The sequence below is a fragment of the Nipponia nippon genome, unplaced genomic scaffold (genome assembly GCF_047370975.1).
Source record: "Nipponia nippon isolate SJK-2023a ecotype South Korea unplaced genomic scaffold, ASM4737097v1 scaffold_2, whole genome shotgun sequence".
Taxonomy (NCBI): Eukaryota; Metazoa; Chordata; class Aves; order Pelecaniformes; family Threskiornithidae; genus Nipponia; species Nipponia nippon.
In genome coordinates, this window is record NW_028262336.1 from 101,951,245 (window position 1) to 101,973,115 (window position 21,871).

General features: G+C 46.0%; 1 protein-coding gene across 1 annotated transcript in view; it reads left to right on the forward strand.

Annotated features, from left to right (window-relative positions):
* Window positions 1–6,020: 6,020 nt before the first annotated feature.
* The window catches only part of SERPINE3 (serpin family E member 3), a 44,759-nt gene continuing 28,908 nt past the window's right edge, over window positions 6,021–21,871 (forward strand). The window contains exons 1-2 of the mRNA XM_009463137.2: window positions 6,021–6,164; window positions 7,024–7,089. Coding sequence (XP_009461412.2) covers window positions 6,021–6,164; window positions 7,024–7,089 — 210 coding nt within the window. The remainder of the gene's footprint in view (window positions 6,165–7,023; window positions 7,090–21,871) is intronic.

Consider the following 21,871-nt stretch of genomic DNA (forward strand, 5'->3'; position numbering starts at 1 on the left):
ACTTTCTTTCCTTCTCACCTCAGAATGCGTAGCTTCTGTGAAATAAAATAGAGATGAAAAGTCAGTTGTGCTTAACCTTCTGCGTGTTCATTTATGAAGTATTGCAGACTCACTGACTGTTTTAACTAGGCTTCAAAATGATTGCGGTGACACAAGCTCTCCAGCTCTTGGCAGTGCATGTCAGTGTGATAATTATAAAATAAACATAGCAAAAATATTTTTATATTGGGCTCAGTTTTGCCTCTGCAGACCGGATCTTTTGATTCTCACTGTGGTGTTGTAAATCATTTGCTCCAGTAAAGCTGAATGATAAAATAGGAGCTGTGACACATACTGGTAATCTTGCATGCTTAAATCCCATCTTGGTTTGTTTCATGTACATTGGTCTTCATAATAGTACTTCCCTCTTATTTCCATCAGTGTGTGGTGTTATCTATTATACATTTCTTTATTGCCCTCATGGGATGTGTCTGCATGTCAATGTTATATTGTATATGCAAAGCTATGTAGGTTTGGCTTTGGTTAGTTTTTATGGTTTTATGGTTTAACATTGTGGGTTTTATATATATTTATATGGCAGTTACAGAGTTGTAGAAACATCAGGAGTTGGAAGAGGCCTCTGGAGGTCGTCTAGTCCAAAGTGTCTGCTGAAAGCAGGCACAAAGTTGCTCAAGCCTCAAAGCTTTGAAGTTAAATCAGGTTGTTCAAGACATTGTCTGGTCAGGTTTGAAAAAATCCAAAGGTGGCAATTTCACAGTGTCTCGGGGCCATGTCATGGTGAAGAATTACTTCCTAATCTGCAGTCAGAATTCCCCATGTTCAAACTTGTGATCTTTCCCTCTTGTTTTGCTGTGCACCTCTGAGAAACTCTGGCTCTGTCTTCTCTATAATCCCCCTTTAGGTGCTGAAAGACTGCAGTTGCTCCTTCAGCCTCTTCTTGCATATCATATGCTGTAGCTCCCTGACCATCTGAACTCCTTCCAGTTTGTCAATCTCTCTCTCGTACTGGGGAGCCCAAAACTCTACGCAGCTCTCTGGATGTGGTTTGAGGAGTGCTCAGTAGGCAGGAAGAATAATTTCTGTCAACCTGATGGCAACTCCCTTGCTTATCCCACCCAGTATGCTGCTGTCCTTATCACTGCAAGGGTGCACTGCTTAATCATGTTCAACTTGCTGTTCACTAGGACCCCAAGATCCTTTTCTGCAGAGCTGCTCCCTAGCCAGTAGGTGCTTAGCTTGTGCTGTCATACCAGGTTAGTCTATGCCAGGTGCAGGACTTGCATGTGTCTTTATTGAACTTTGTGAGGCTCTCGTTGGCACCTTCCTCCAGGTAGTGAAGGTCTCTGTGAATGACAGCCCTGCCCTTCAGTGTATCAGTCACTCCCCCCAGTTGGGGATCATGTGCAAACTTGCTGAGGGTGCATTTCATCCCCTTATGCAAGGCATAGACCAAAATGTTGAACAGCACTGGACTCAGTGTTGACCTCAGAAGAATGCCACTTGCAGCTGGCTACCAGTTAGACTTTAAACTGTTGTCCAGTACCCTTTGAGCCTGACAATCCAGTCAGTTATTCACCCACTTTGTAGTCCAGCCATCTAGTCCATGCTTCCTTGATTTGGCTACAAGGATACTGTGGGAGACTGTTGAAAGCCTTGCTAAAGTCAAGGAAAATTACATTCACTGTTCTTTCCCAATCCACCAAGGAAGTCGTCTCATCAAAGGCGGCAGTCAGGTTAGTCAGGCATGATTTACTGTTGGCAAATACATGCTGGCTTTTCCAAATCATCTTCTTGTCCATCTTGAGCATGGAAATGGCTTTGAGGATTTCTTGATAATCTTCCAGGTGACTGAGGTTAGACTGATGGGCCTGTAGCTCCCCAGATCATCCTGCTTGCCCTTCTTGAAGTGGGTTATGACATTTTCTTTCTTCCAGCCATCTGGAACTTCACCAATGACCACAGCCTTTCAAAACTGATAGAGAGCAGTTTCACAATGACATTGGCCAGTTCCTTTAGCACTGTCAGATGTAGCCCATCCAGCCCCAAGGACTTGTGTATGTCCAGCTTATTGCATCCCTGACTCAGTCTTCTAGTGTGATCAGTAATTTTCTTCTCCAGACTTTGCTACTAGATACAGACATGTGGCAGGCCTGACAGCAGACCTTGTGAGTGAAGATTTTGTGAGTGAAGACAGAGGTTTTTCCAATTGGCAGGTTTTTCCAGTTACAGAAGACAGGAACTGTTCTAGGCTGTTCTGAACCAGTTTCCAGTTGTTCAAAGAAGGCTTTGTTTGTGTTCTCTTCTTGATTGAGTGGGTTGCCCACAATAATATCCCTTTTGTTATCTTCTCCTGACCCACGAGCTCTTGACTTTCTCATCCTCTGTTCCCTCACAAATGTGCATGCATTCATGCCACTCAGTTGCCTAGAGCACAAACCCGATCACCATCTGCCATCCTTTCCTAAAGAACCTGTATCCAGCCACAGCAGCTCTAGTTACGCAACTGTCCCATCACATCTCTAATAATCTGTTTTTACATCCTGAGAGTGCTGAGGTCTTTCAGGAGTGATTTTCAGATTCAGCAGCCTGAGCATTGGCACTGGCCATCCCATCTGCACAGCAGAATGGAGCTATCCTGGTCTTGGTAAGATAGTCCCATCTCACAAAGGGCTTTGGAAGCAGAGCAAAACCATGGATGTGTTAACTATTGAAGAAATCAGAATATTGGAAGACATTGGTGTTTTCAGTGGCTGGTATCAGCAAGGATATGAGCTCTTGTGATCCTGTACAGAAGCTTTTTGAGGTTTGCAGTTTCATGCCTAGATAGCAAGCACTGCAGTGGCCTAGCTTGGACACCTGAGCTGCCTTCATAAGAACATATCCAAAGGCTATATGAATGATTGTGTGGCTCAGGAAGGCCTGAGGTGCCATAGATGGCACTTTTAGAAATGGTTTTCCTCTCTTGAATTTGTCCAATTGCTTTCTGAGCCCATTGATCATCTGCAGCATCCTGTGGCAGGGAGTTCCACTGCTACATGTGGAACTACTACATGTTGGTTATCTGCCAAACCTGCCACCTGCTAACTCCATTTGATACCCCCTACATTTGCTCTAGGGAGAGACAGTCAATAACCATTTCTTGTTCACCATTTTCAGACCACTCATGGTTTTATGGATTTTCTCCGTCTGTTCTGTTTTCTCCTTTCAATCTGATAAGTCATAATCTAGTTAGTTACTCTTTTTCATAGGAAAACCATTCCATGCTTTTGTTCATTCTTTTTACCCTTCTGTATTTTTTTCCTATTCTCCTATGTGCTTTTTGAGCTAGGGGGTCCATAACCACACATAGTTGTGGAGATGTAGATGCACTGTGGATTTACAGAATGGCTTGAAGGTGTTTTCCATTTTATTTTCTGTTCCTTTCCTAGTAATGTGACTTGCTGCTTTGACTGTGGCTGAGCACTGAGCTACCCTTTTCATAGTTCTTTATATAGCCCCAAGGTCCAGTACCCAAGCAGTAAAAGTCAGTTCAGAGCCTACTATCATGTACGTAAAATTAGATTCATTTTTTTTTATGTAATTAATTTTAGAATTAGCTACATTGAATTTCATCTGCCTTTTTATTGCCCAGTTGCTGTTTATTGTGAGACTCTTCTGCAACTTCCCCAGTTGTCCGTCATCTTTACTGTCTTGGATGCTTAATAACCTCAACAAACTCCCATCTCACGAAGCCCCCCTTTTTCCAGGTTTAAGTCATGCTGAACAATGTAAGCCTGAGTACAAATCCCTGCATGACTCCACTGCCAACCTCCTTCCACTGTCAGAACTGGCTATTTATTTCTACCTTCTGTTTCCTGCCTTTTAATCAGTCCTTTATTCACATAACCTTACCTCTTAAGGCATCACAGCATGGTTTCTTTAAGAGGCTTTGATGAAGGACTTCGGAAAACCATTCTTAGCTGTACACCTATTTGTTGATGCCTTCTGAAGCCTCTAATAGATTTATGAGGTGTGATTTCCCTTTATAAAACCATGTTGACTCTTCCCCGAACTAACTTAAAATTATTTCTGTTCAGATAATGAATTCTCTCTCATCTGAGCCTAAATGTCATTTGAGTACAGAGCAATCCTCCCTGTGGCATCCTTTCCCAGCTTCCAGGACTCAGCGTAGTGTAAATTGCTAAATTTACACAGAATCCAGACTTCCTGAGCCAAAACCTGTGTTCAGATCACTGTGTGACCAACTGGTACATTGTGCTACCAATGGATTTATCCTCCGTCAATTTGTCAAATTTTCTGTTGAATTTCTTTTCATTCCTCGGGTTCCCACAGCATCTCATGGCAATGAATGGCACTGAATTCATGCCCTACATGAGAAGAGAGTCACGTTTATTTGCAGCCTTCACCCAGATAATTTCACTGAGTGCTTCCTGTTCCAGGAGAAGTCAGCGCAGAGTGCTGGGCAATGTTACTTCAGTACCTGGGGAGCATCCTGTCGTCCTGAGCCCAGGGACTAACGGGTTGTGAGATAATTGGGAGGGAATGTCCTGCACGTGTGCATGTGGGGGAGGAATCCAAGTGCTTGATGTGGAAAGCCCTGCAAGGCATTGTAAATCCTGTGATGGGAAAACGTCGATAGTGGTAAATGGAAGAGGGACAGGGAGAAGGTTTGGACACTGGATCATTTGGTTGCTTGTGGGCTCTGGTTTGGACCTCTTCAAGCAACTTTCTCCAAGACACTACCCAGTGCCCTTCACCCCAAGGACTGTTCCCACTATGGAATAGGCTACATGAAGCCTGGGCCTCTCTGTCTCCAACAGTGTCCCACCAGACTTTGCATCTTCCTGTCCTCCCACATGCCCTTGGGCATCCCACAGGGCATGAAAACTCAGCCCTTCAGAGTCATGCTGTAAAAACACCCCTCAGCTGGGCTGCAACGCCGTCCTCACTTTATTTTGGATAACAACCTCCCCTGCAAAATGGGATAATTGTGTCCTAGAGCTGTAAGGATCCCGCAGCAGTCCAGGAGGGAAGCCAGGCCAGCTGCTGTGTGGGATGTCTGTGACCGATGGGACAGCTCTGAAGGGTGTGGACACAAGGCAAACAGTGCTGGGCTGGCCTTGGACCTGGAGATCAATATTCAGCCTGCTTTTATTTAGCAATTTACAGATAGACAGTGTTGCTTCAATTTGGCCACAGAAAAGGCATCTGGAGTCTTAGAGAGCTTCACAACTGAACAGGCGCACCCTGTCTCTGCTTTGACTCAGCCTTTTGCATTAAGCATGGTTCACTTCAGAATCAGTTGTCCTTTTTAATCACTTTTCTCCTGAATATATGAGGCATAAAATGCAAAATAGTCTGGTAGGTGGAGGCGATTAATCTAATCTGCACATCGTAAACAAAAACTACGGACCATTAGTACATAATGAAATGGCAATGGAGACGGATTTAGCCAAAGCTGACCAGTCAGTAAGAGAAATACCCCGTTCACGTCTCCATGACTGTGGAGTACCTGTATTTTGCGATGGGATCACAGCAATGCAGGATGCTATTTTTTTGTGTGTACATTGCTGGGAATCCACTAGCCTGCAAAAGTTGCTAGTGCCATCTCGTGGTCTTCGTGCACCCGAGTGTCAGCGCAAGGAGCTGCCAGCCCAGGCAAGTGACACCCCCACGGCACCCGGCGGGGGACCCTGTGGGCCCTGGCACTGTGCCCTCCGCACCCCGCAGCGGTGCCTGGTGAGCCTGAGACGTGCCCCCATCCCCGGAGTCCGCCGGGTGCTTTGCAGCAAGCATCCCCGAAGAGCGTGGGGTGAACGCGGTGACGTCTGCTTCACAGCACAGTAGAGAGCAAGCCTTCCTCCAGCCATCTCTGCCAACAAGACCTGCCTGCCCTCACACCCTCTGTGCCCTGTGTTTCATGATTAGCTCCTGACAGTGCCTGTGCTGGGCTTCCAGCCCACCACTGGGCTTTATCACCCTCCCTTCCATCACAAAGCTGGACAGCAGAATACGGCTTGATGACCCAAATGGCTCTGCCGTGTCATTTTGCCACGTCGGAGCCACCCGCAAGGAAGCGGCCACAGCCCACGGGGCAACCGCTCAGAGCTGCACTCAAGACGGAGACGAGCATCTGCTATGAACAAGCCCTTGAGCACTACACGGTAAGCTGGCTGGCTGTCACAAATTCCCCTATTTACTTTGATGAAAATTTTAGCCCTCCTGGTACGGAGATAATCTGCTAAGTATGACCCAACTCCTGCCAAGACAACACTTCTTGTTAGGTTAGCAGTGCCACCAGAGCACTCCTGCTCCTTAGGTGTAACGCACTCAGTGACAGGGCCTCCCAAAATGATACAGTTTAAGAATGCAATCCTTAATACCAATTTTATAGGTCCTCCTACTTCAGTGAATTAACAGCCATCTTTTTGCTGTTCACATGTGCTATTGCATGGACTGATTTTTTTTTCGAACTGGATTGTGATTAGGAGCAGGTGGTTTTTTACATGGTTTGCCATGACATGGCTATAAGTCCCACTTTTTCCTACTCTGTTTTTTTTCGTCACAAGAAAGCAAAGCTTTAATTAATTACTCTGCTCATGGATCTTGACTAGTTGCCAGCGTTCCCTTGTTGTGCCACATAAAGCCACAGAAATGCAGCCTCTGCCCTTAATTTTCTCTCCCAGAAACTTTGCTGCCTTGCTTTCTTTCAAGAGCTGGTTGCTCTGTGGTTTTCCCACAGGAGGGGGGAGGATGCTCATTCCCACCCTGCCACATTCGTGAAGACTGTGCAGAAATTTTGAAGAAAGGAGTTTTGGGGCTGCCTATGGCAGCGATAGGCACAGCTGCTGCTGGGGCTGCCTCTGCTGCCCCCCTGGGTATGTGATGGGGAGGCAAGAGCTGGAGACAAGGGCAGGGGAGTGCTGGGACAAGCCAAAGGGCAGGGGAGTGCTGGGACAAGCCAAAGGGCAGGAGAGGGGCGGAAATGTAGGATACAGCTGTAACCTTCCTCCCTTTTTCTAGCTCCAGATAGTGCACCAGCTCTGGGCACGTGGGGCCATGCAAGACCTTGCTCTTCAAGGCATCGGGGTGAGATATGGGGATGGTGGAGGGGAGCAGTCAGCCCCAGGGGCTAAGGACACTGAAGCTGTCAGGTTGCCAATGGGGCCTGAGTGCACAGAGTGTTTTCCAGGTTTCCAGGACAACCTTTGCTCTGAGCTGACGGGCTGATTCGGTGTTTCAACCCCTTCCTTTGCAGATGAGTTCTCTTGGGTTCGTGCTGCCTGTCCCCACAGACCGTCCTCTTCCCTGTCCTTCCCTTCCTCCCCTTAATCTTCCCTTTTCTTTTGTCTTCCCATCCAGCTCATCCCTCTCCTTCACAAAACCCAAGGCCCATAAAAAAATCACACTCAGTACAGTACTAACCCCTACTTGGCCAACTCAAGCCTGGAAATGCTCCCACTGTTCCCATCCCCTGGTTCCCCATCACATCCCCTGTCTCATCTCTTCAGAGAGGACCGAAGTTTGGGGTTGCACCTGCAGCTCTGTGTCCAGAAAGAGCAGGACAGGCCCCAGGCTCCTTTCCTTCTGCACAGTCCTCTCCTTAGTGTCTCCTTATTGAATCAATGGGATTTGGTACTTACCTTATCTCTAGCACGCTGCAGCGTACAAAACTCTGCTTTCAGCATCACTGGGAATCGTTCAATGACATCCACGAGGATGCAGCTGCAGCTGTGCCCTGCTCTTCTCTGGGCCTGGAGGTTCGTTGTCTGTTAGACATATCAGGTCACCAGAATGTGCCTTTTCTGATGCTGCAATTTTAGGTAGATGGTCCAAAGAAAACCTGGCTGCTCTCTGGAGTGACAGCTAGCTTGCAGCCTGACACAAATGAGTAGCATAGCAAGATGGAACAGATTTTTGCCCCAGGCCTTCTCTGCTGATGTGTTAAGTTTGGCAGCATCATTTGGAGAAGAAGTGAATTAATCTTATTGGACTTGCGTACAAAAGAGACTGGGGGGAAAAAAAGGGAAAAAAAAAGAAAAGGATGTGTGAATCCATGTTGATTATTTTGAAGCCATAAACAAGTGGCATCAGAAAAGAATTTGACAACCATATGGACTTTCAGAAGTGTGAAATCTTCTGAAAGTTATATGCAATCATGTAAAGATTGGCATGAAAAAAAAGAAGACTTGAGATATGGATGGCTGCGAAATATAGACAGTGGAATGCAATCTGTGATACAGGCATTAAGATTCTGGGTACATGAAAAGAATGCTATATAGAAAAGAAGTATTTAAATTAAATTAAATTAAATTAAGTTACATAAGAGAATTCTCCCAAAGGTGATAGGAATAACAGTCCTATTTCTTATTGCTGGTTCTTAGAACTAGACTCTTTAGGGAGCTGCAGTCTCAGGGACTGAGGAACAACTCTTCCATTAAAATAATCATTGTTCTCCTGGGAAGCTTCACTGAAGATGCCACATGCAATCTGGATTTTGCACAGGGCAAAAACTACAGGTACAAGAGAGCAGGTCCTGCTGAAGGGCATCAGGCTGTTTCTGCTGAGTTCAGTAACTAATGTGACAGTGCTAGGTTTGTCCCCTGATGTTGACCAAGAGAGTGAACATCACCACTTCTTATCCCAGAGCTTGGGAGGTCCTGGCATTGCCCCTGAAAGGCAAGTAAGAGGACAAGAAAGCAGATTTATGGATTTTGTAACTTTGGTTACGTGCCATACATGTGTATGGTGGGGACATCCTCGTGGGCCGCAGGGCCTGACAGATGAAGGTGCATGATATGAAGTCACCCACATACCAGGAAAGGAGTTAAAAGGAGGGAAATGGGGAAATAATTGGCAGGGGCAACTCGTCGGATCTGGACAAGGGCCACCACGCTGCGTGAGGTCTTACCTGCTAGGAGAAGAGAAACTTGAGAAGCCTGAACTCTGTCTGGGTGACTAAGTGCCACTCTGAGGCTCTTTACAGCCTGAGTGTTTTATGCCTTTTCCCTGCAGGTTATCACAGTGCACAATACTGTGAGATACAAATTGCAGCAAAAATCTATTCAGGCTTGATTTATAAATGGTTCTGATTTGTCTCTGATTTAAGCTTCCCCTTTGGCAGCAGCCCAGGTCCAGATATTGGTTTGTAATGCTCATCACACCATGAGAGAATGGGAAAAGCAGATGAAAGGTGAAACACTGAAAGTGGAAAACAAACCAGCTGTGCCATCCTAAAGCGGCAGGAACAAAAGTAAGCTGAATGCTCAGAGAAGAAATGATCTATCATGAGAAAACACAGATCAGGGCAAAAGCTGGCTTTCAGTTATCGATAGAGATGTATGATGGAATGAAATGTATGATGTATGTGAAATGCATCTATTTTGTATTGTGTAAATGTACCTAGTTTGGACATTGGATCTCATACATCAGTAGAACTTTGGCTGTGAAGTTACCGTGGTTTGGAAAGAGGAAGATGATGTTGCCTATGCATCCTGTAATGCACATTACTGTGGCTCACCAAAGCACTGGGGTCTCAGCCCAAAGAAATGCAAAGATGACTGATATAGGGGAGCCCAGAATCAACTGAAAGAGCCTAGCTGATCTCTCAAGGGAGCACTTGTGGGATTTTGGAAGCCCTGTAAAATGTGTGTTTGTTTAACTCAGCAAAGGTGTGTGAAAGTTAGTAACCATCATCTCTTCCCCCTTCAAACTGACAATCACTTAATTGCCTCAATGGAAAAGCTGCTATTTGAGCCCCTTCCTGGCATGTTTTGCATCCTCCTGAGAAGGAGAGGCAGGCGGCAGTGGCTGCTCCTTCTCCATCAATAGCAGATATTCCCTGAGCCACAGAGAAAGCAAAAGGCCCCTCTGTGGTGTGGTGTATAACCAGGCCCTCGTATGGGAGCTCCAGGATCCAGATCTCTAAGAAGCAGTTAAAAATTTTTTACGTGGTTGGTTCATTAGTACAGCCACACCAGTCTGAAAAGGGTGGAAACTTGTGTGCACCAAACTTGTGGGCCCAGCAGCTTCTTTTGGCTACATCCATCAACAGATACCCTGCCTCCCTACAGACTTCACAGGTCTTACACAAAGTGGAAAGTTTCAGCAGGAGGACTTCAGAGCAGCCTGCCTTGGCTGTCTGGGGAAGGGGGCAGGAGGCAGGGAAGGATGAGCTCCTGGAAGATCCAGGCTTTTCGACTGCACGGCAGGTCAGATGGGAGGATGTGCATGTGTGTCTCTCATAGCCCAACTATGGCGTCCTATCACTGAGGCATCATAGGAAACCGAACTCGGAAGCAGGTAAGGGAGGTGAGAGGGATCCCAGCCTTGTTCTGCCATTGCACGGGTTCAGTGTTGAGGAAGCCATGTGGGTCACAAGAAGCACTGAGAGAGCAGCTGGGACATGGGGAGATGGATAGGTTGTTCCGCACTGAGCACCAGTAACAAGGTTCTGGGGAGAATATCTTAACTTTTTTTGGCCTTTGGACCATTTCCCTCTCACCTGTAATGCCCAAAGGTGTTTTCTGCTTTTCTCCAGTGTGGTTTGTATCTCAGCAGGGTACGTGCTGCAGAATTTTCTACCTCTGTTTTGCTTTGCACCCAGAATGAACAAAACACAGAATCTGGGACATGCACAATCCTATAGTCTGATATTTTTGGTCGCCCTCTCCATTCTGCAATATTCCCACTAGACCCCAATGTCTTTAAGAAGTCAGTACACACACAAAAAGGTTCACATGTATCTTAAATTTTTCCAGATGTGTCTTCTAAGTACAGCCTTTCTCTCTTTCCCCTTGCCTTTCATTAGGCCATTGCAACACCCAACAATCTTTTGTTGCCTGGTAACATTAGCACAGTAAGTTTAATGTCCCATGGCCTCCTTCTACCACTGCAGGTGGTATTTGAAGTTAGTCCTGAGAGGGACCAGCAAGAAAGTGTCACTGATGAGAAGGTGATAAAATGTATAGAGGAACATAAGGCTCTGCTGCTATTTAAAAAGGAAACTCCTGAGAACAGTTTAAGATGCCATGATCTGTATTTTCAGGCTGTGGACTGGAAGGCCTAAGGAAAAGCATATCAAGACCGTCCTTATTTCTTTATTTAATGAGGTATGGTGTTTAGCTGAGGAATTTAAATGATTGACTGATAGGTATTTGGAATTCTTGAGGGTCATAAAGATCAACGCAAATGGATCAATTCAATATAACTAATTTTGATGGGGTGACAACTGCTAGCTCTTTTTTTTTCCCTAAACAAACTATGAATCTTTTTTTCTCTTCTTGGAACACTGAAGTAAAGGGGGAGTCTTGTTTTCCAAGGAAGTGCAATATTAAATGTCCCCATGTTTGACACGAGCACTTACAGACAGATGTAGCTGTTCTATCTCTAAAAGAAAGAAAACATTGAAAACCAGCAATTTCTTAATTTCATGATTCATTCATTCATCAGCTGGTCCTTTGACACTTTTTCTTAATTAATAGAGTTGTTATGAGACAAAGCAGCAAGAGAGACACATTAAGCAAGGAGAAAAAAAATCCATTGAGAAATGTTTTATATTTAATTACAACAGTCATGCAGTGAGCATATGTGCTATGCCACATCTCAAGCAGAATCAGCGCATCGTTGTGTCCTTGAAGAAGTGACCTTCAGAAAGAGCAATTAGCTTTTTAACACTTTTTCTTTTCTATTACCAGTAATGTTTCTGATAAAACAAGACAGTTTAACAGTTTAATTTTGTCTTCTTCCAGAACACAGATTTGCCATGTTAACATTTTCAAATGTACAACCTCACGGGCTGGGAATATAGCAGTGCTGAGGGTCCCAGCTTGAAAGGCATCTCAGGACAAAGTGCACAGAGAACAACGCCAGATGAAACACCAGCAGCCATCCTGTAGTTAATGGCACATGCCTTCTGCATGGCTTCACACGGGACCCTCAGCCACGTGGTGCTTCAGTCTCCCCAGAGAAAAATTTAGAGTAACATTGTGTTACCGAACCTAGGTCTAATGTAGAACTGCTTACTAGAGAGAAATCTAAACAAAACAGTAGTATTTTGATAGAGGCATATTCCAGCAGACTTCACTTAAAAGGAGGAGAAGGCAGTGCATGTTTTCTGTAAGAGCTGAGCCCGCATTTGAGCCCTGAAAGCTCAGCCAGCTCTCTTCTCCTGCCAGACTCCAGCTGTGTCAGAAAGAGCTCATGGCTGGATATGAAGCAGGCTGCACACTGACAGGAGAGAGGGCAGCTTCCCAAAATCACTGCTACTCTGGATATTATTTTTACTCTCTTGATCTCCAAGAACCGCTATGGCTTAGGGAAAATGCTTCAGACTTAAGGGGGGAAAAAAAGAAAGGGCATAGCAAGCAAACAAGCTTCATGCTGGAAACAGCACTTGTTCACACAAGTACCTGCGTGTCTACTTCTACAACTTGAGCTGGTTTTTGCCTCTCCTGTTTGGGGCCATCTGAACAAAGGTAAATCACAGTGAATCACACTGTGCTCAGAGGATCGGAGGTGCCCTGGTCACCACAGTATCTGAAGAACTACTACCTAGCTCCTTGGTGAATTAGCGTAATGTTAGCCACTTCAGGATCAGCAAGTTACTTTTCAGAATCCCATTTCTGGGAGACTCTTCTCCCCTGACCTTTGTTCTGCTGCTTCCTCCCTTTTTCCATCTGCAGGAACATCTGCAACAATATAGAAAAAAAAATCAATTTTAAAGTTTTTTTTTTTTTCCTGGGCCATAAGGGTGATCCTATCAGCATGCCTTGATACGATACAGAAGTCTTGAGTGACCACCACAAATAAGGCAACACGACAGAGGCAGCGGTCCAGCGGGGCTGAGGGTCTGTGAAGAGCCTGCAAGGAGCAGGGCAACAGGATTCTGTTTTGTCCAGGACTCACCCTTCTGAGAAAACTTTATATTAACATACTGGCTCCCTATTCAGTGCTGGTCTGGCCATTGCCACTGTCATGAAGATCAAGAGCCAGAGCTGCTAACATCCAGCATTAACACTGGGTAGGGGTTATTTTGGCTCTGTAACAAGCTTTTCTTGCCACCTTGTGTACCCAGTTTTCTTTGTTGCTTTAGCCAATAGTAGACCAAGCCTGGCAGAGCACCATCATCTCCCGTCATCAGTGGGTTGAAGGATTCAACTGCAAATTACCACTTGTTCCTGTGGAAATTAAATCCATGAATCATCTTCAGCTCTAATACTTCAGAGCACCTTTACCCTTGCATGCTCTTTCATACCTAAGAGGAGAGAAATGCAGCTGCCATGGGTATGACCCGTGTGCCAGAGCCCAAGAGAGCTGCCCAAGGCCCCAGGCTGTGACAGGGGTGGGAGGGAGGGGGCTGGGGAACAGCCAGCAGACAGTGCCAGGCCATCGCAGGGGAGGGGAAACCAGTGGCACAGGGCCAGATGCTGGCAGGGGAATCAGGTGGATGATTTCCTGAGCTATTCCCTGAAGAGTAAAGAAATCTGCTTTGCCTCCTAGTGAGAAAAGCCCCTGGCTTATTCTTAGCAGCTAGCTCTCTCTCAAGCACAGAGGAGAGAGACAGGAGCCTTCTTTCCAGGAGACCAATGCTACCCTCACATACTCCATCAGGAGAGAAAGGACACTCTAGCCTCAGCTGCTGCATCTCCTTGTTCAGGAACTGAATGCCAGGTCCAGGTTTGTGTTGGTAGAAACCCGCTCAGGCCTGTAAAGAACGTGTGCTAAGACTATTGCCTTGCTGGAAAAAGAAGAAAAAGAACGGCTATAAATGCATAAATTTTTGTAGAAAACTGTCAGCAGGAAAACAATGGTGTATAACTGGGAGGAACATGCTCACAAAGAGTGAGTTCATTTCTCAGCCACATCAACCAGGCCATGTTAAATTGGACACCAGCAGGAGGTGCAACCCATCCACCCTGCTGTAAATCAACCCCTTAGTTCTCTCTTCTGCACTGACTTTGACTAACTTCAATTACCAGAGGGACATTTCCACTTTAAAGAGGATCCCAATGCCATTGTGAACATATTTATTGATCCATCTTTGGATCTCCTGCTTTCCCCTTGCTCTTATCCTTACGGCTGTAAACTAACCTTGATTTTTCTCCCAGGATTCTTTGCCCTGGTGCATGGCTGCCCTTTCAGGTCTGCTCAGCTGTCACTCACAGCAGTCACAAGGACAGGCTGAGTCCATCACCTGGACCACTAGGTAGAAATACTGGACATCACAGTTCTTCTATGGAGACAGTAAGTCAAAGGTTTTGCCTTTCCTGGTGCAGGACACCGTGGGCTACCATTGATACTGCATCAGGAGGGAGGGGAGAGCAGGCGTCTGGTCTCAGGGAGGCTGTTTTGCACTTTTGGGTTGCACCAGGACACCTGGACTGCAGCAGCCTGAGAGCTTTGCTGTGGTCTCTGTGCTTCACACAGGTCTCCTTCATGCCTTGAGCACACACATCCCTCTCCTCCCAGGTGCTCTTGCTGCTGGCAGTGCCACAGCAGTGCAAGGCTCTTACAGCTGCTTCTCCCCACCACCAGCATAAGACTCTTCTTGTACCCACCTTGCTCCCTTTGCTGCATGTTGTTTGCTTTATGGGCTACCATGAGGCTGGGGAAGACCTTCAGCCCTCTGCTTTCTGTGTCGCGTGAGGAGGGCAGGGCTCAGCTGCTCGGTAAGGGAAGATGAGAGCCACGGCAGGCAGCGTGCAAATAAAGGCACACACGCTCGCTGATGCCTTCCCGAGGCTCCATCAGACATGGTGCTTGTTCACAGGAAAGAAAAAGAGAGAGGACTTGTATCCACAAAGTCGTGCCTCTTTACTGCTGAAAGAGAAGAAGAAACTGTTCTTCTCTTTCATGCTTTTCACCTTCTGCCCTGTTGCAGTGCAGCACTGACAAATGCTATCTGTAAAAAAGAAACCTCAACAGAAAGCCATTAGGAAGAGGCCTTCCAGTTAGTGCTTTCCCCTTTCCTTACAACTCCAGCTTCATGCAGCGGTCTCCCTGCTCTGTGTTTAAAGCCGTATCTGCCTGTAACTCACCCACGACACGGAGCACTATACCTCCCTCTGCAAAGCACATGCGCCGGCAGATAATCCAGATCAGTTTACCTCTGCGTACCTGGCAGCACGCTACTGTGCAGTGGCCAAATATGAGAAGAGTTTGTGGTTGATTAGGATCAGATTAATCCCTGCTGACTGCCTGTCTCTGTGTGAAAAGGGCACTAGAGGTTAGACAGTATTAAGTACCTTAAACATCTACTTGCATAATGTAAAAACCTACTGAAGATCCAGACTTTGTGCTTGAAAGTGTTGATGTGACATTATTTACCCCTAGAGGCATTTAAACATGCATCTTATCCTATCAAAGCAAGAAAATCCATTAAAAAATTTCCAGGAGGAAATGTAACAAATATTTGGCCATGGAAAATAATAAACCAGCAGCACAATGGAGACAAGACATCTACAAAAAAAAAGGCCTTAGAAATTCTGAATGTTATTCCCAACTTCTAAGAATTTAGTTCAATATATGAAGTATAATTTTTGTAGCTGCAGTAAAGCTTTTTCTGGGATACAATTGTACCTCGTTTTTCATTTTATTAGTTCCTATTTATCATAAAAATACAACAGCTAATAATTAGATAGCTTGATATTTACACCCAGTCTATGGCACTCCCCATAGAGCCCAGGGGGCTTCACAGAAAAGACACATTTCCTTGCTCTTATATGTTCAAATTATTTAATGCATTCCTGACACTAAAATGTAGATTATATTTTGTTGGATGCTTAGCTATCCCTAAGCATATAAGTGGTTATTGGACATGTCAAAATATGGAGAACTTCTGTGTTTTCTCTTAATTTTAAATGTAGTATTTTAAATGAGGAAGGATCCTGAGGTTGATTTTAAAAGCTGAGCAGCTTCTAAGGAGATAATAGTAGAAAGATTTTGAGAGGAAAGACAGACTAATAAAGAATCTACAGGTCTGTGAGAAAATGTCAAATTTACACACATCTTCACATACACTAATAGACCATCAAGCCTTTTTTCTTTCTTATTTTTGTTACTGGCACATTTATATAAGTATTAGGGACTTTTATATAATAACAGGATATTTGTTCCTTTTGAGGTCATCTGTTCTTGTGACTTATTCCCCATTTACAGTCATAAGCTTCTCATTGTGATATCACCTTGGCGGCTGCAGCAGTACCTGTGATGTCACCAAAAGGGATTATGACCTGAAGTGGGGAGTAAGCTGCAAGAGCAGATCAGCTCCTAAAGAACAAAGGTTTTGTTTTGCCCTGCTAGCAGAGGGAGAAGGAAGCACCTCACCCACCCTCTCTCCTCCACCTGTCATGGTGAAGCAGGACCATTTTTCTATGCAGTGCAAGGACCCCTTGCCGCTGCCACCAAAACCTGCCAAGGCTCTGCTCTGAGCTCTAGTGGAGAAGGGCTGGCAAGGGAGCCGGATCAGGCCCTCCAGAGCTGGGACCCCCACCTGCGCTGCTGCTCTTCAGTGCTGCTGCACCAGACTTGGGATGGCACAAATACAGAAATCTGCTTAGGAAAGAGGTGGCCAAGATTGTCAGGAGACATGCCTGACATACAGGGACATCTGTGAACTACATCTGAGCTTTCCCACAACTATTAATGTGTGGGACACACTGGTGAAGAAGCATTGAATGCCAGGGAGGAAACTCCTCCAGGGAGGAAGATTGGGGCTGGCTGGGTAGGAGGGTTTGGTTAGCTTGGGTGAACTTTGGTGCACCAAAGTGGGTGCATGAGAAAATATGTGCAATGTACAAATATGTACAACCTTGCTTCTCTGCCCAGCTCAGAGGTACATCACAAGCTGAGGTGAGAGAGCAGGACAACAGCTTGCTGCAAAATTGCAGTGAGCACAGGGAGGCACACATGAAAGCCGCAATGGGACACGTTGCAGATGTGCTGTTCCTGCTGTGTGGACCCAGGAGCCCCAGAGGTCGGTCAAACGTTGCTCACTTGCGTCCAGTTGGTTTTCTGACCTTATCCCCAGGCTGAAGGGAGGGTGTCTGAGGGATGACAGGCAGGATAGAAAAGCTGTGCCTCAGTACTAAGCCAGTTTGGCAATGTGGCTTTCAGTGTGGATCCAACTGGTCAGTTCAGGCTGCAGGAGGGCAAAACTGCAGCTAATGAACTGGCCTATGCAGAGCTGCCCTGTAAATAACATTCTTCCGCATTGTCCGCTCTGGAAGTTCCCATTTGATCTCACCTCTCTCACCTACTCAACCAAATCCCTCTTTCTGAACACCAGGCTTCTTATTGGAAGTCAGCTCTGCAACTTCATAAACATCTTCATGTTTTCATCTTCTGTTTGGTTTCCTGTCGTTGCAGCCAGATCAGTAGCAGGCATTGCAATTGGCAACATGCTCATATGAGGACTTCTTCCAATGTCATTTACTTGGCATCATTTATTTGGCACTGTAAGAGACTGTGATAGTCAGTTAGATAAGCATTTGGGGGTATCAGAATTAAAAACAGCTTTTAACATACTTTATATTCCCTGTCAACAGTAAATGTATTTAAATTGTCAGTTCATGTAGTCATCTGGGGGGGGGAAATATGCTGCCACAGTGTTGCTCCTCACCTCTGCTTTTGGCTCATCGGCATGTCTTGTCTGAGTGTGAATTTCCACCGGGCCCCATGCAGGGTACTGACTCTCTCCCAGAAGCATTTTAAATCTGCAGATACTAAAAGGGTGACTTTTGGGGGCAGAGGTGGCATTTCACAGACTGGCAGGTCAACTCTGAATGTGCTGATGCAGCACCTCTGAGCTACTACAGGCAGCAAAGTAGCTGATCTGTGACAGCAGCCACCACAGGTCAGCTGTGCACTCAGGAAGGGTCCTATCATATATTCATAGTCCACAGGGAAGAGGCTTTACTGCTAAGATCTTCATATAACACTGCAGGAAGTATATACACAGCTGAGATTATCTCTTTGGAGCTCATGCATTGTTTTCCCCGAAGTTTCTTAAGCCATGTTCCCTATGAGACATGCATAGGAGAACTACTTGGATTACAATAAGGATGCACAAAATATTTACTTTCTCCTCAATCAGCTTTTCTTCCTTTCTTTATAAATTCAAATAAATTTCATCAACCTTAAAAAAGAAGTGATCTTGTCCTTGTGGTTTCTCAGCCCTTTTGAATTCTATCATCTGTTGAAAACCATATAACAAGAACAGTCACCATCAGTTAGAAGACTGACCTGATTTGGGCTCTTATTCAGCCTACACTTCTGCATGTGGAAACATGTGTCACTTCATCAGTGTTATGATGTTAACCTCATTCAGCAAAACAGGAACTCCTGTTTGCTTTGCTTTGCTTTGCTTTCCTTTGCTTTGCTTTCCACCAGAGGAAGGCACCATTCTGCCCACTGCAGAAGTCACCACAAAACACACTAGAAATATCTACCCTGCAACTTGAAAAAGGAGTTAACTCCAGCACTGATAGCCCACACTGCTTGTTAACGTGCTACCTGGCCAGGTTTTGGGTTGCTCCCACTACCTGTCTCCGAACCTGCCCCTGGGTACAGTTCAGGGCTCATTTTTTCCAGGACTCATGCCAAAAGCCCCCATGGCAGAGCCTGCCCCAAGCCTGGGTCGCACACAGTCCTCCAACACCAGCCTATCAGCCCTTGCATCCCCAAGGGCGCCCATGTGCCCTTGGGCATCTCACAGGGCAGGAAACACTGATCCCCAGTGTGATGTTGTAAAATCACTGCTCTGTTTTTCCACTTGCAGTATTAGAGATACAGGAAAAGGAATCCACAAAAATGTGATATTCATGTTTTAGAGTCACAGGGGCTGAAGGGGACTGAGATCCAAGTGCTGCACAGTTTGGTCACAGCCAGCCTGTGCCACTGCCCCTCTGTTACCTAGCCTGCAGCCATGGGCAGGGAGGCTACCTCCAGCTGTGAGAGCTGCCAAAAAGCCTTTAGCACTGCTAACAGTGCTTCTTTCCACCTGGAGCTGGGCAGGAGGGTGTGAGTGAAGCAGTCCTCACTGCCAGTTCTCCACTCCCCATCTGCATCGTGCAGGGATGGGAGCTAGGACCCGGTTCAACCCATGGGCAAAGAAAATGCTCTAAGCCCGGAGTTGCAACAGGGCTCCTTGTTAGACCCAGCGTCTGGGGGCTGCTGCAGGACGGAGCCCCTTTGTGGGGCTCTGCACTATGTGTCCTCCCCACTGGGTCCTGGCCAGACAGGTGCTGACACTGAGGTCATCTGCTCAGCGAGGCCATACCCTGCAGAGGGGTTTGCTGCCATGCCAGCACATGGAGTTTGGTCTGAGATGCCATCATAGGGTCAACTGGCTGGTTTTTCTTTTAATAAAGCTCCACAAAAATTATTCACTTCACTGGACTTCTTTGAAGGCAATCCTCTACGGTGGTCATCCTTTGAAGAGCCAGATTTTGTCCTCACGCCCCAGCAGGAGGCAGAGGTAGTGGTGGTTTTTACATGGTGTGTGGATAGCAGTAAGTAAATTCACTTGAACTTGCTCAGCTGGGTGTTTCATGTCTCCGCAGCCAACCACCTCCCCGCAGAATAAGCTCTGTATGAAGCAATGATGCAAATATTTCTTATCCTGAAATTCAGCAGAACCTTCTTCCTGATTGAGCAAATGTATTGGTATCTTGCAGTGCGGGCTCTCTCCTAGAGAAGAGATGTAAGCAGGAAGGAAGCTGGTTTGGACTCAATTTAATTTCCCCAGGGTTATGTATCTTAAAGAGAGCAAGCACACAAAAAACAGATGCAGATAGAAGGTTAAATTCTCTTCTCATTTATGAAGGGATAAATGTACAATAATCCTGCCAATAACAAGGTTGTGCTAGAGCGAAAGGAAGATTGCTGGAGACCAACCTGACACAGGAAAGTAAATAAGAGGGTTCTGAAGAGGAAAACCTGCTTCTCACCTCCTCCTCTCACCTTTTTGTCTTTCAGCCTTTACCTGGGCTAAATTCTGCTCTGGATTTCTGCGTAAAGTCTGTGCAGCAGGAGCCCAAACTAGCCAGAGCTCAAAAGCAGAACTGCTCCCCCTTTCCTCTCAGCAGCCATGCCAAACCAGGACTTGGTTTTATTAGAACACAGATTAATAAATCAGAGAAAACTCCAGTCTCCTGGGAGAAACATTTGGGGGGAAAAAAGGCTTCCAAAGAAATCTCCCTCTGCCCACAGTGCCCATGCAGGCTGTGCCTTTCCCTCTGGTTTCTCATTTCCGTCCTGTGACTTCTAGCTGCTTCCAGGGCTGAACAAGCTCCTCACCTTCCTCCCCAATGCCACTGCCATGGAGGCTCGACCCTGAGTCTGTTTTCTGCAGTCAGGGAGCACCCTGTCCCCCATTTGCTCCAGGACCCAAGTTGATGTCAATGGTTTGCATTCACACTCCTGTACCTGAGAGCAGACTCTGGCCCGTGAAGACCTTGAAGATGAAGTTCTCCAGAACAGCTGCCTCTGACCATTTCTCTTTCCCTTGTCTCTCCTTTCTATGCTTGTATGTTTTTCACACCAGACATTGCAGAGCCACCCATGATGGCATCTGTCAGTGCTGAGCTGTGGGGGATGCCTCAGCAGTCTGTCCCCTTGCCCACCACGATGGTCACACAGGAGGACAACGAGGTCCCATACGGTAACAGTGCTGGCACACAGCGGATGCAGACAGGATCTAATCCATCGGTGAAAGCAGCCACCGCCTTCCGCTTCTCTCCAGCGCTTCCCACCAGTTCTGCTCCCTGTTTGGGGGCTTGCTCACACATCAGGAAGCTCTTTGCTGTTTTTCTTCTCAAGGAGGGGTGGTTTTCTTGGCTCAGTGAGGGGACAGAGAGGTTGGGCTCCCTCTGAAGCCCTCAGAGCTGCTCCTGTAGATGCCCAGAGGAGCTCCACGGAGGCAGACCACCATGTGCTCCAGCCACCTACCTGCACACCGCTGTGCCGCATTTTCTCCAGACGTCCTCGTTTTGTGCCTTTCCTCACTTCGCTCACAGGCAGTCTAAGTTATCTCAATATCAAGAAGCATTTCTCAAAATACAACTTCTACCTCTGCCCCTTTCTGTCTTTGAAGAGTTATCTTGGGGACAAATCAATTGCATTCCTTTTTAAAACCTTTGCCAGCACTTTAGAAATAAAATGATTGCCAGCAAATTTATCAGTACTTTACTCAGTACCTTGTGATGCATATCCAGATTAAGACTCGAAAAAGAATACGATGCCTAAACTAGGACACAGGCAAGTTTAAAGACTTTAAAAAAAAACATAAAAAAGAGCCAGAAACTCACTTTCTCCACAGCAGCCCAATAATAACACTTGTGTAGGTCCAGGACACTTCTCTTTTTGACCTGGAATTTCTGTAATTGGCCTATTTGGTTTGCAGCCCCCTGGTTATGCCCCAAACTACCCTCACTGGGACAGCTCAGCTCCTGGCTCCCCAGGCTCACTTGGCAAGCTCAGTTTTCAGACTAACCCCCACATGGCACCAGCTTCTCCTCAGATACCCAGTTCTTGGCTTTGGATCCCACTTCGGGGAACAGAAACTTAAAACTTAGGCTGCTAAAATAAAGCGACATGATATTTTTTGATCTGGCCTTGACCATGATAAATGTTCATACCCTCCCCTGAGTATTTTATCACTTGCTTTTTAGCCACAGCTAGTTTTACTGACTCTTCCTTCTTTCTTACTCTACTGCCTTTTATCCTTCTAATCATTCACTATCCTTCTAATCATTCACTAATGGATTTTCTTTTTTATTCGTTACATGTAAAACTCATTTCTTATTCCCCACAGCTGCTTTGAACAGCATTGATTCATTTTTAGTTTTCTTAAGTCCTCTTTCCTTGTTTG